This window comes from Halichoerus grypus, chromosome 6 (genome assembly GCF_964656455.1).
Source record: "Halichoerus grypus chromosome 6, mHalGry1.hap1.1, whole genome shotgun sequence".
Taxonomy (NCBI): Eukaryota; Metazoa; Chordata; class Mammalia; order Carnivora; family Phocidae; genus Halichoerus; species Halichoerus grypus.
Genome location: NC_135717.1, coordinates 85,668,498 through 85,682,576, shown reverse-complemented (window position 1 = coordinate 85,682,576; position 14,079 = coordinate 85,668,498). Strand labels below are relative to the sequence as shown.

Below are 14,079 nucleotides of genomic sequence, written 5' to 3'. Positions count from 1 at the left end.
TCTTCTTCACTAATTTATTGCTTTACATTTTTCCAATCAATACTATTGTGTCAAACAGAATATCATTGTAAAAACCACTTATTCTATCATGAAACCCTTCTTTAAAGCTCTAAGGTAACTAGTACCAGATTTTACATTGTCCAACTGCAAATGAGTACGATCACTCACCACACACTCCACCCAGTGTGACTGTCCTAGCAATCTTGTCATTACGTACACTATTCATCAAGTCCTTCAGTACGGTCCCATTCAGCACTGTGCCTGACACTACTCAGCTGCAGAGATGAATAACCAAGGAGTTACTTATGCAGAACTCAATCAGGTTAAGGGCTCAAAAAGACATCAAATGAAGGCTAAGGGCACTAAAAGTTCCATTTCAGTAACTGAGCAGGAAATAACCTACGCAGAATTAAATCTTCAAAAGGCTTCTCAGGATCTTCAAGGCAATGTCAAAAATGACCCGTGGAAAGGTAAAACAATACACACATCGTCTAACGGTTCTAGGATGTGCAGTCGGGGTGCAGGGGTGTAGGGAATGAGTAAGGAATGATCTCCCATATTTTTCATTTGTGAGGATCAGAGCTTGGAGCTGGAATATGGTATTGGAATTGAAATCTGAGGACAAACCTTATTCAAGTTTTATAATCCGTGGTCTTTACCCAATCTCATGGGGGTAATATATTTACTGCAAATGTAATGGTATATTCTGAGAGAAGATTACAATGGTAGTTACAGGTTTGGGGTCCAAATTTTTGTATGTGATTCCTTGTGCGTTGTTGGGTCTTTTGTATGTAAATTTCCTAAATGATTATTTCCATCCATCCTTTCTCAGAATTTTCATTTCTCTTCCTACTATGTACCTTCATGTCCAGGGAAGCTCATTGCTGGGATCCTGGGAATCATCTGCCTTGTCTTGATGTCCACTGTGGTCACAATAGCTGTTATTCTCTGTAAGTAAGTGTTTGAATGACTACAAGGGAATTTTTCACTTTAATGATCATCAGTGCCTCGAAATGTTGCACAGTATTATGGAATTGTATTATCTCATTTTAATGCATGTTGCTCTAAGTGTGGAATGGTTATTCTGAATTTGTCAAAAGTAGACATAACAGAATAATTACAGAGAGTATTACACATATATTCGGATTTCATAACTCAAATGCAAGCTATAGGAGAGACGTAATTGAGATACGCAAATTAATTCTTGAGATGGGTTAAACCAAATATTGTAAAAGACTGTGAGATCGGTTCTTTAAACTTTTGGAATTATCTTTGCCCACATGTTCATTATTTATTCAATTTTTATGGGTAAAATCTATTTTATTACAGAGTTTTCTCATTCTAAACAATACACCAAACTTCAAACTAAGAAACTCAAATCATAGTGATTTATTTAGTGTAATATTAAGTTTTATTAAGTTTTATGAGGATTGCCTTAATTTTTTTAGTTCCTGAAGGACTGGTGCAGAACAAAACGTCCTCGGAAACAAAGACCCAGAAAGGTATAACATCATTTTCAAAATGATATTAGGATAATTTATATTTTATCTCTATCTTAAGCTAGACAAGGATGATAATAGATGCTTTTGGGGAAAATGAATTAGAAAATTGCATAATAAATTTTCAGAAATAATGAATATAGGAGAATATTATGTTTTATGCAACAGTATGAGGAAATATTCATTTAAAATCACCATACCGGGGGTGCCTATATGGCTCAGTCAGTTAAGTGTCTGACTCTTGGTTTTGGCTCAGGTTGTGATCTCAGGGTCCTGGGATTGAGCCCCATGTCCGCTCCATGCTCAACATGGAGTCTGCTTGAGATTCTCTCTCCCTTTCCCTCTGCCCCTCCTGTTCATGCTATCTCTCATATAAATAAATAAATCTTAAAATAAAATAAAATAAAGTCACCTACTCATTGTTACCAATGGCCTCAAATTTCCTCATGCTATAACACAATAAGAGATAAATCCTTATGCAATTCCAAAAAAGTGGTCTTGTTCAATGACTCAGGGCACATGTAGAGATGGACATTTTTGTATGTTTGCTTCATATGGGCACATAAATTAGGGGGGGGAAGGCTGACTCTTCTAGGAGTGTGCGTGTGTTTTGTTTTATTTTTGCCAGCTTGTGAGGGTAAATTGATGTGTTGTATACACATTTGTGTATACATATGCAAGTTGTAAATTTGCAAGTTTTAATATTCAAAGCCTTTTGGATAATATCTCATAATCTTTCTCCAGCATGTCATTGTCCAAAAGAGTGGATTACATATTCCAACAATTGCTATTACATTGGTACTGAAAAAAAATCATGGAATGAGAGCTGGTCATCCTGTGCTTCTCACAGCTCTAAACTGTTCCACCTGGATGATGAAGAGGAAATGGTGAGATTTCAAATGTTTCCAGATTTTATTAAAAGCTTGTCATTTAATGTTATACTTGTAGAGTTCATCCATATATTTGTACATATTTCTTGTTTATTTTAAAATCTGTTACTATTCCATTGTTTGACTCTATGATATTTATATTTTTATACTTTTAATGTATATTTTATAATTTCCAGTTCTTGCTTTTCAAAGAAAACCATACTTCAGTAAATGCTCTTTTACCTGAAATAACCTTACTTTTTTTTAACACATCAAGAAAACTAAATATATGAATGTGCACAATCATCACAAAATAGAAGCACACAATTACAAATCAGATCATGAACGATAAGTTTAGAGTCTCTTCTAACCCTGCCAATTTTAATAATGTGAAATATCTTCAATTATTTTTGGACTTTATATTGATGGAATCGTGCAGTATGCATTTTTATGTGTGTCTCCTTTTGCTCTCATATTTGTAATCCAACTGTATTATCGCATTTGTCTATATTTTGTGAATTTTCACTGCTGCTGCCTTATATGAATATGACATTTAAAATCTGTTCTCAGAAATTTAGTTCCATTTTGGTGTGTGGATATTATGAATAATTATTTAATGAAAGGCCTTTTCTATGTCTTTTTCCACATATTGTATTTATAATAATTTATTATACATAACTACATTGTAAATGGTATATTTCTAGAATGTAAATATTGCATTTTTCATAATAAAATAATGTATAAATATAACATTATAATTGTATTTACATATAATTATAATACATTTTCTTCTAAGCATTAGTATGAAACTGCATGGTCATAGATATGTGTGTCTTTCAATATATTAAATTATCCCTACACTTATCTAGTGTATTGTGTAAATACACATTGTACAAATAGTCCCTTGATCCAAAACTCTGTAGTCTCATAAAATTGAATACAATTAAGTTCTGGTGATTATATAACAGTATCATTTTTCTGGGCTGTGAGTCATTAGGATATTCTCTTTGGTGAGAATAAAAAGAGTTCAAGTGTGTCTTTTGCTCATTTCTCCTAATGGTGTTTTCTTTTGTCTTCTTAGAAGTCCTCGTCGTGTTTTAAATACAAGCACTTTTTTGGGTTTATGAGATGGAAATAGCTGTATCTTGCATTTTTACTCCCCTATTGGAGTCTTTTAATGATCCGAATTTTAATATTATCATGGTCCAATTTATCATTTGGGGTGTTAGTGATTATTTTGGACCTATTTCAGAAGTTACTCAAAATTCATGAATATAATTTCCTATATTACTTTCCTGGATTTACCTTTTTTTTTGTTTATTTATTTTTTAACCTTTAGTTAGGGTTTATGATCCACTTGGAATTTATTTTTTGTGACGCTGTGTTTATAAGCCTGGGAGATAAAAGTGAAGGTTACACTTTTCTACATCATGACCTAATTGATGCAGCATAATTTACAACAAAGTAGATCTTTTCTTCATACATAACTTTATACATTTAAAGTTAGATATATGGCCATATGTGTTCTAATCTGATTTATGTAAATAATATAGATATGAGATATCTCTGTATAAATAATTATATACACATATATCAGTCTACACAGTCTGTCACCACCCACAGCACTTTGACTAAAATGTAGAGCCTTACCTTCCTTGATGTCCCTTTACTGTGTCTCATTTCTACTAGACTTGTCTTAAATGTTTTCTACTTATATTGAGAATCACATGGATGTTATAATTTTGTTTCAACTGATGATTTTGCTTCAAATATCAAACAATTTAGACAATACAAGAGGTGAAGCAAATTCATGAGACCTAATGATAGTTTTATCCTTTCTTTGGTTGTCTCCTTCTTCCTGATGATCCAAGATTCCTTCTGTTATCATTTAATTTCTGTTTAGATATTTCCCTTTAGCAGTTCTTTCAGAGTGCATCTGGTGGTGACACATTTTCTTAGTTTTCCTTTATCACAGACTGTCTTGATTTCCCCTGCTTTCCTGAGTGATATTTTTGCTAGGTAGTCAATGATTTTTGATTGAAATAATACACTTAGCTTCTACATTTTTTTTGTCTTTCTAGCATGCATTTTTTCCATTATTTTGACTGGAGAGAAAAAAAACATTTTGGGGACTTTTGTCTGTACCCATTGGTGTCTGTGGTTTGCTCACCAGTCTGAGCTATGTGATAAAAGATAAATTCCAGGGCATTCACCGCCATGTCATTCCTTGGAGCTGGGGTGCCCAGTTCTGTCAGTTTTCTCATCACCTGTTTGAATCTTATGTTGTTTTGTATATAATGTCCAGGTATTTTATCTGTATTTGGTGGACGGAATAGGGAACAGTATATCCTCTCTATCTTGCTGGAACAGGAATTCTGATATGTAGTGGTTTTAATATGAATGTTCCTAAGACTAATAGTGTTAAGCATCTTTCCCTGTACTTATTTGCCATCAATATATGCTTTTTGGTGAAATTATCTTGAAATATTTTGGTTATATTTTTACTTTTTGCTATTGTATTTTGAGAATTCTTTATGCATCCTGGCAACAACTATTTTATTAGATGTATGATTTGTAAATATTTCCTCTCAAGTCTATGACTTGTCTTTTTCTTCAAAGAGCAGACATTATCTTAATGAACTACACTTCATCAATTTGTTCTTTTATGGGTCATGTTTTGTCGTTCTTTCTAAGAAATCACTGCACGACTTTAGGTCAGGTGTTTTTTCTAATACATCTTCTTGAAAGTTTATTATTTATACTTATGGTTGATCAATGTTTAGCATTTTTGTACATAGTATAAGGTATATATTATTAATTTCATTTGATACTGAATTGTTTCCACAACATTTGTTGTAAGACTATACTTTCTCCACAGAATGACTTTGCATCTTTGTTGAAATCTGCATTCCATATATGTGTAGGTATTAACTTTGCTCTTTCTCCTCGGTTTCTTTAATCTTGTATGTATTTTTATGTCAATCTATACTTTAAAAATCCTCCTTTTGTAAACAGTGCATTTGTATTAGTTCTTTTTCAGAGTTATCATATCTATTCTAGATCTTTGCATGGATGTTTACTTTTTATTTCTATCAGTTTAATTTTTTTAAATTAAGAATGAAAATTAGTTTTATCAGTTGCCTTCTGCATCAGAGAAATCACATCATCTGACCTTCTTTACTCTGCTAATGTGACAGATTAAGTTTATGTAATTTCACATGTAAATCCAACGTGGTATTGCTTCAGTAAATCCACTTATGTCATAGTCCATTATTTTTATATATTGTGAGAATCAGTTTATGATTGCCACTGACATGTAATTTCCTTTTTTTATTATTCCAAGAAAATGTACACAACACATATTTTGTTAGACCCTTTTTTCTACCTTATAAGGTAGAAAGGGTTTCTTTTTGGTTTTTAATTGGTATTTCATTTTTCTTTACTCATAAGGATCTAAATATTCTGTAACTGAGTATGAAAAGCTATCTGAATTACAGATTAAGTTATAGTAGAAGTTAAGACACTTCTGATATTTTTATTTCTTTTTGCTTTGGTTTTCACAAGTTGTATTTGGTAGGATTTTTTTCAATTTTATGTCTAGTTTTAAAGATATTTGCATATTTTCATAATATTCTATTATAGTAATTTTATTGTGGTATAATGTCCATACAGATGGTTGCACATGCAATACATGCCAACAGCTGGCTGAATTTTCAAGTGTCACCATCATATGAATGAGAAAATGAATATTACCAGCTCTGCAAAATGCCCCTTTCATGTTCTCACCTCCATTTATAAACATTTACATAAATAGAATCATACAGTATGCATATTTTATTTTTGGCATTTCCAGGGGAAACTGAACGTGTGTTTCATCCATATAGCTGAATTTGTAAATTGTCCGTGCTCCTTGCTGTTCTGTTGTCTGATTCTACTGCAGTGTATTCATCCATGTTATTGCTAATGCTCTTGGATACTGGGTATTGATCCATTTGGAGCTACCATGAGTTATTCTACTGTGCATACTTCACGATCAACTTTCAGCTAAGTATATGTTTATCATTTCTTTCTTCTCTAACTTTAATTGGCTCTTCTCTGTACAGCTAGCTTCTTGAGAGGGAAGATACTCAGATCATGCATTTTATAACATTCTTCCTTTTGAGTATAAGTGACAAAACTATGAACTGTCTCTAAACACTACTTTATTTTTATTTCTTTATTTATTTATTTTTATTTTATTATGTTATGTTCATCACCATACATTACATCATTAGTTTTTAAAAATTTTTTATTGTTATGTTAATCACCATACATTACATCATTAGTTTTTGATGTAGAGTTCCATGACTCATTGTTTGCGTATAACACCCATTTAGTTCCACCCTAAAAGTCTGATATATTCTCAGTTTAGTATCATCCAGTACAAGGTATTTTCACAGATTTCATTTTTGAACTGTAAATTTTTCAGAAGTTTATCACTTTTCCACATGTTTGGAAATTTCCCACATTTCTTTCTATTGTTGCTTCTAATTTATTCCTTTGTCTTTGGAGAATATACTTTGAAAATTCCCATCCTTTAAATGTTTGATCCCTATTTATGACCTAGGAGAATAATTTCTATGTATGTCAGGTATGTCAGGCTGGTTGCTAGTGCTTTTACAGTCTTCCATAAGCCTCTGGATTTTGTGACCTGCTGTTCTCTCACTGCTTAAGGAAGAGCTTTTAAATCGCCAATTACATGCATTGAATTGTTCATTTATCCTTCCAAATCTGTCAGTTTCTATTTCATGTGTTTGAGGGTTCTGTTGTTAGGTGAATACTGTATGTTTATAATTATTTTATCTTCATCTCATATTGACAGTCTTAACGTGTTGCAATGTTTCTTTTAATTTCTAATAATATTTCTTGCTTTAACAGCTACTTTGTCTCATATTAGAACAGCCATTTGTGCTTACTTATGGGGTTACTGTTTGTAGGGTAGATCTTTTGTTATCCTTTTACTTTCACCTCTTTGTGCCTTTGAATCTAAAATGTGTGTGTTATGGAAAGCATAATGATGGATCTTATTATTTTTTTTAATTCAGTATGACAAGTTCTATCTTTTGATTGGAATATTTACTTAATTAACATGAATGTCATTATTGGAATAGTTGGATTTAGGTCTCCCATTTTGCTATTCATTCTATGTTTCTGTCTTGTTTCCTTCTTCCACCTTATCTGACATCTTTTGTATTAAACATATTATTTTAGTATTCCATTTTAATTCCTCTTTGGTGTCTTAGCTGTATTCTTAAGCTATTTCCTTGTAGTAAGTGGGTATAACAAAAATCTTTTGTTTGTTTTTACTGAGATGTAATTGACATAACAGTGTGTAAATTTAAGGCATGCAATGTGTTCATTTGATACATTTATGTATTACTGATTGATTACTATGGTAATCTTAGATAATATCTTTCTCATGTTACTTATTTATCACTTTTGTGCGTATTGAGAACAGCTAAGATTTAGTCTTAGCAACTTTGAAGTTTATAATACAGTAATGCTGATTATAATCGCTATATTGTACATTAAACTTCCAGAACTTATTATGTACTAGTTGTAACTTTGTATTCTTAAACATCTCCCCAATTCCCGTTCCTCACAGTCCTTGGTAAATAGCCTTATACTCTTTGTTTTTACAAGTTCAGTGTTTCAGATTCTACATGTAAGTGAGACCATACAGTATTGGTCTCTACCTGTCTGATTTTTGTCACTTACATAATGCCTTCAAGGTCCATCCATTTGTCACAAATGACAAGATCTCCTTTTTCATGACTGAATAATATTTCAGTGTGTGTGTGTGTGTGTGTGTGTGTGTGTGTGTGTGTGTGTGTGTATAAAACACCTTCTTATCTGTTGGCAGATACTTAGGTTCCTTCAATAATTAGGCCATTGTGAATAATGTTGCAATGAGCATGGGTGTGCAGTATACCTTTGAGATAATGATTTCAGTATTTAAATATATATGTAGGAGTGACATTACTGAATATAATGGTATTTTTATTTGTAATTGCTTGAAAAAAAGCTGTACTATTTTCCATTGTGGCAGCACCAATTTACATTTCCTCCAAAGGATTTCCTTTCCTTCAGATCCTCACCAATATTTGCTTATGTTTTTGGAAAAAACAATTCTAACAGGTGTGAGGTGACATTTTATTGTGGCTTTGATTTGCATTTCCCAGATGATTAGCGATTTTGAGTACCTTTCTTATACCTATTGGCCATTTTTACGTCTTCAGAAAAATGTTACTCAGCCCTGTGCCCATTTTTGAAATTGGATTATTTTCTTTGTTTTTATTGCATTGGTTGAGCTATTTATATATTTTAGATACTGGTCCCCTATCAGATATATAGTTTACAATATTTCTTCTGTTCTGTACATTGTCCTTCAAAACATTTTGTTCTTTCCTTTGCTGCGCACAAGCTCTTTAGTTTAATGCGGTCCCACTTTTCTCCTCTTTTTTAAGATTTTATTTATTTATTAGAGAGAGAGAGCATGAGTGGGGGAGTGGGGACAGAGGGACAAGCAGGCTCCCCTCTGAGCAGAAAGCCCAATGCAGGGCTCGATCCCAGAACCTTGGGATCACGACCTGAGCCAAAGGCAGACGCTTAACCAACTGAGCCACACAGGCATCCCAGGACATATTTTTAAGTTATTGTTTCCATGGGGGACACTGGTTCCAACTGGAGGGGGATAACATTGATAAGACAAAGGAATAAGAAGCTCTGGGCTCTCTCTCGAGAGAGAGCATGAGCAGGGGGAGTGGGGGCAGAGGGACAAGCAACTCCCCGCTGAGCAGAGAGCCCTATGTGGGGCTCAATGCCAGGTGGAAGCTATATTACCCATTCCATAATTTTCACACTGACTTGAGTCTCTCATGATCCACCTTGTTCCCTCAGGAGTATTTCTTTGTCTGTGTTTGCATGTGTTCTTCAGTCATTTCATTAAGTATTGAGTTGTGGATTTCTATGTGTTAATTCTATTATTAGTTTGCTGAGTCTCTGTGGTCCATAAATATTTTAAAATGATATTTAAGAAGTTGTTCATTCATTGTGACTTATGATTGTTTTTTTGCTTTCCTCCCCCCTGCTTATCTTCTCCTTCTCAAATTGTATTTAGAACTATGCTGTTTTTTTTTTTTTTTTAAGATTTTATTTATTTATTTGACAGAGAGAGACACAGCTAGAGAGGGAACACAAGCAGGGGGAGTGGGAGAGAGAGAAGCAGGCTTCCTGTTGAGCAGGGAGCCCGATGTGGGGCTCGATCCCAGCACCCTGGGATCATGACCTGAGCCAAAGGCAGACGCTTAACGACTGAGCCACCCAGGCACCCCAGAACTATGCTGGTTTTCCTGATACTGTTTTGAAGGTTTCTGAACTCTGTCAATTTTTCTGTTTTTTTCTTTCTTATTTTATGAGATGAATAAATTCTGTTATTCTTTCCTCAATTTCATCAATTTTTTCTACTGTATCTCAAATTCTCTGGAGAGCCCATTTAGTGAATTTCATTTAGGTATACAATGATAAACTAAGAATTTCTCTGTGGTTTATTCATATAGTTTTATTTCTCTATTGATATTTCCTATTTACTATATTGCTGCCATCATATGTTAATTTAATTATCTGAACTGTTTTCTTTCTAATTTCCATATATTTATAAACAGTACTTAAAATACTTTTTTCTAGTAAATACAATACCTTATCCCAGTAGAAGTTTATATTGACCCATACATTCCCTTAGTGTAGAAGATATTTGCCATTTCTTTTCATGTTTTTTTTTTAAATCTTTTAGGTAGATACTTTTGATAGTATAATTTAGTAAACATGCATTCTATTTCATATTCTTAGATTTATATTTTGTATAAGTTGCATACACTTTACTGCTGGATCTTCTCCCCTATAATCTGCCTGCTAATATTTTTGTTCGGTATTTCCAAATTCTTATTCTTTTAGCCTACTTTCTTAGGGATTGCCCTTGTGATTTTGTAGCTTAGATGTTACTTGCAAGTTTTTTTTAAAAGACTGTGTTCCAGAACTGCAAGTCAGTAGGGCTTCCACCCTCTACCATGTGATGTGTGTGTGTGTGTGTGTGTGTGTGTGTGAGAGTGTGAGAGAGGAGTGCTCACAACTTGAACATCAGTTCTCAAGTCTCCTTCTGCTTTTACTTTCTACTGGGTTCATCTTGGTCTCTTCTCCATGTGTATATATTTTTTTCCATCAGCCAAGAGTGTATAGGGAGCTCATGTCAACTCTTCTGTTGTACTTTCACTAACAGTATTTTTCCTATTATATTTAAGGGGGTCACAGTGCTTGACAGGAAAATTGCTACCTCCAACTTTTTTTTTCTGGAATGAAAACAATTTTATTGATACCTGAGAAAAAGTGCAGGAGAAATATTCCTAATGACCATGTAGCCTGTCCCCTTGGGCCAGACCAGGCCAGGAGACTTCCCTTACCTGCCTTTGAGCCCTGGGTCATTTGGGGCCTCACTGACTAGCTCCCAAAGGCTGGAGAAGTCCGCAACAAGAGTCTGGAGAGACAGCATCTGCAGTCATGGCTCCAGAGGCTAGAGCAGGGTCCGTGGGAAGTCACACCATTCAAGATCTAGGGTCTCTTGGGTCACAGCCCCAAGTCTGATGGAAAACAACTCCACCCAGGCTCCCAGATCCAGGCAAGCGGGGCTGTCAACTGCTCCAGACACACATGGGTTTTCCTCATTCATTACCATGCAAAATCATCACGCTGCACTGAGAAGTCAATAAGCTATTTCACCCCCTTCCCCGATGCTAATCAAGTCTCCCCTGTGGCACCAGCACCATTGCTTTTGCAGCTTCTTCAAATTATAGAACCACAAGTTTCTGGATCCTTGAGCTCCGAGGGGCAGATAGAGAGGCATGGGAGCAGTGCTGGGCAAGAAGACTACAGATATGTTTTCTTCTTACTTGAATCTCTAGGAATTTTTTCAAAAAATAGATATTTCACAAAATATTATTAACCTTTGATAAATTATCAAAACCCTGAAATTGTTACCTTTCTCAGGTTGTCCTCCTCACTTACTTCCCCTAAGATATTTTTATAACATGTCCAGTGTGTAATATTATATTAAAATTTGAAAGATTCTATAAAGTAAGAAAGAATTAACTGTGTTTGTTACTATAAATTCAAATAAGAGCTCTTATTTGACTTCTAAAAAAAATTTGTTTTCTCATAGTGTTTGTTCAGCCACCTCATTCGGTCTTCATGGATTAGTATAGTTTCCCAGAACACCAATATTAATTCATTTGTGTGGCCAAAAGACTCGACCTCCTTTCCTAAAGTGTAAGTTTCTTGACAACTTTTGTATTTTATGCCTTGAGAGGACTAATCTTACAAAGAATAAGTGCAGTATGTGAACAATTCTATAACACATGTGTTAAAGTGTTTCTATAGAAAAATGATATGGGAAATATTCAGATTTAGATGTACAGCTATTAGTCTAAATAAATTGTTTGTTCTTCAAAATATTGTGATTTATATTTTTAAGAGTAATGAGATATAATTCTCTGTATTTCAGGTCCTCAGTTTCTTCAGAGAGTGACAAGCATTGTCCATTTTTCAACTTTGACTCAAACAAAACTTCTTTTGAACGCTGCTTAGATCTAAAAATATATGTTTGTAAGCACTAGGCATTTTAGTTACCTAAGCTATCTCACCATCTATAAAGAACATATATCTCATTTCTTCAAAAGCCATACAATTATTTTCTCAGAATCTTTTCAAATACAATTTTTAGAGCAATTTTAGATTCACAGCTAAATTAAGAGGAAGGTACAGAGCTGTCCTATATTATCCCTGTATGCACACGTGCATGGCCTCTCCCGTTATCAGCATCACTCACTAGAATGCTTCATTTGTTACCAAGGATGAATCCACAGTGATGCATCAGAATCATGCCAAGTCCAAATTGTACCCGAGGTTTCACCTTTGGTGTTGTAGAACTTTTTTTTCAATCTTTATTTATATGTAAAATATATATGCCCAGGTACATATTATGCATTTCTTTAGTATTTGCTATTTAAATTATCGATAAATTGCACATCATAATATCAAGCACTGTCATTGTAAAGTCTTCAATAAGGTAATCAATCCACTCATCTTTCCAAATGAATTGATTTGTCCTAGCCCTTAAAGGGCTGCAAATAAGAGTTGAACAACCCAGGGTGGTGTGGTTATCAATCAGAATGAAAACCGGTCAGAAGACAGAAACTAGGGGAAGATTCATGTAAACAATTATTATCTATTTGTAAGGGAAAGCCTACTAAGAGGAAATGCTACTAAAATTAAAAATCATGAAGAGTTTCTTAGGGTTGAAGGAGAGTACACAAAGGAGGGATCACTGGGCAGCCACGTCTACTCTCTGAAGATGGGATTTAGATGTCATTGAAGACAATGTGGCTACATACAGCTTCATGGCAGACATGCTTATGGGATTGGCCTGGGACAGAGCAATTCCATCATCTACACATGAACTTGGTGAGGTTGGATCTCAGGCTGTGACTGGCAAGCAGGAGGAACCTCTGCCAGACTGTTGGGAGGCATAGAACAAGGGCAGGAAACTTTGACTGCTACTGGCAACAAAAACTTGCTAGAGGCTGAATACACAGGACTTCCTGGATGCATGCAGGTGGCAACCAAGCCAGAGCCGCCAAACAGCCTGAAAACACCATGAAACCAGGAAAAAGAGCTTTTTTTGTTGCAGTGTTTCTCCGTTGCCTTTTACCAACAAAACTCAACCTCATGTGAGCTGACAAGGAAGAGAAGTTTATAGGATCTAGCTCCCTTATCTGAGAACAGGGCACAGAGGGATGAGTAGATTTAGAGCTGAGAGTACTCAATTGTTAACAAGCACTTAGGGTTATCATGCAACAACCACAGAGTTGCTGTATAAGAGTTATTCACATCTGTCCCACATCCTCAGAGAATGGAATAAACAGCTATCTTCTGAATCACTTTTCTTATAGCACTATCAAAATTAGGTTCGTATAATGGTAGAGATTGTTTTTCTCAATCATTAATAACCAGTGTCCTTCACTACTTTTTCTTGTGTGTTGTTTTCCTTACCTGGATTTCAGATATTTTAGAAGACATCTTGTTTTATTAAATTCCCCAAGTCCCCACTTCTGTCACCCTTACCCAGTCTAGAAAATACTTTGATGCAAAAAATAAAATGCTAAATAATGAAAAAAACAAGAATAAAAGTATAAAGATATTGTGTGAGTCAAACAGCTAGTTATTGCCAGAACTCATGACAAATTTAGTAATTTGATATTGATTCAGATATTTCTACCCTAGTTCAATTACAAGAGGGAGAGAGATTGAATTTAATTATTACTTGCAAAATAAATTCATATTTCATATACATTTATCTCTTTGATATAGACATATTCTTTTTTACACATATCCTTTTTTTTCTTAAGATTTTTAATTTATTTTTATGGCAGAGAGAGAGAGAGCACAAGCAGAGGGAAAGGGAGAAGAAAGCTCTCAGCTGAGCAGAGAGCTGGATGCAGGGCTGGATCCCAGGACTCTGGGATCATGCCCTGAGCTGAAGCAGAAGCTTAACCAATTGAGCCACCCAGGCACCCCTACACGTATTCTTTATACTCTCTGTACTGATTCCTTACACTCTGGGA

At 34.5% G+C, this 14,079-nt stretch overlaps 1 protein-coding gene across 1 annotated transcript; it reads left to right on the top strand.

The window, feature by feature from the left end:
• Window positions 1-259: 259 nt before the first annotated feature.
• LOC118540787 (NKG2-A/NKG2-B type II integral membrane protein-like) lies at window positions 260-13,656 on the top strand. The gene is made up of 6 exons (XM_078075601.1): window positions 260-470; window positions 873-950; window positions 1,449-1,502; window positions 2,244-2,386; window positions 11,619-11,725; window positions 11,961-13,656. The coding sequence occupies exons 1-6, from the start codon at window positions 284-286 to the stop codon at window positions 12,070-12,072; spliced, it is 681 nt and encodes a 226-aa protein (XP_077931727.1). The 5' UTR covers window positions 260-283; the 3' UTR covers window positions 12,073-13,656.
• The last annotated feature ends 423 nt before the right edge of the window (window positions 13,657-14,079 follow it).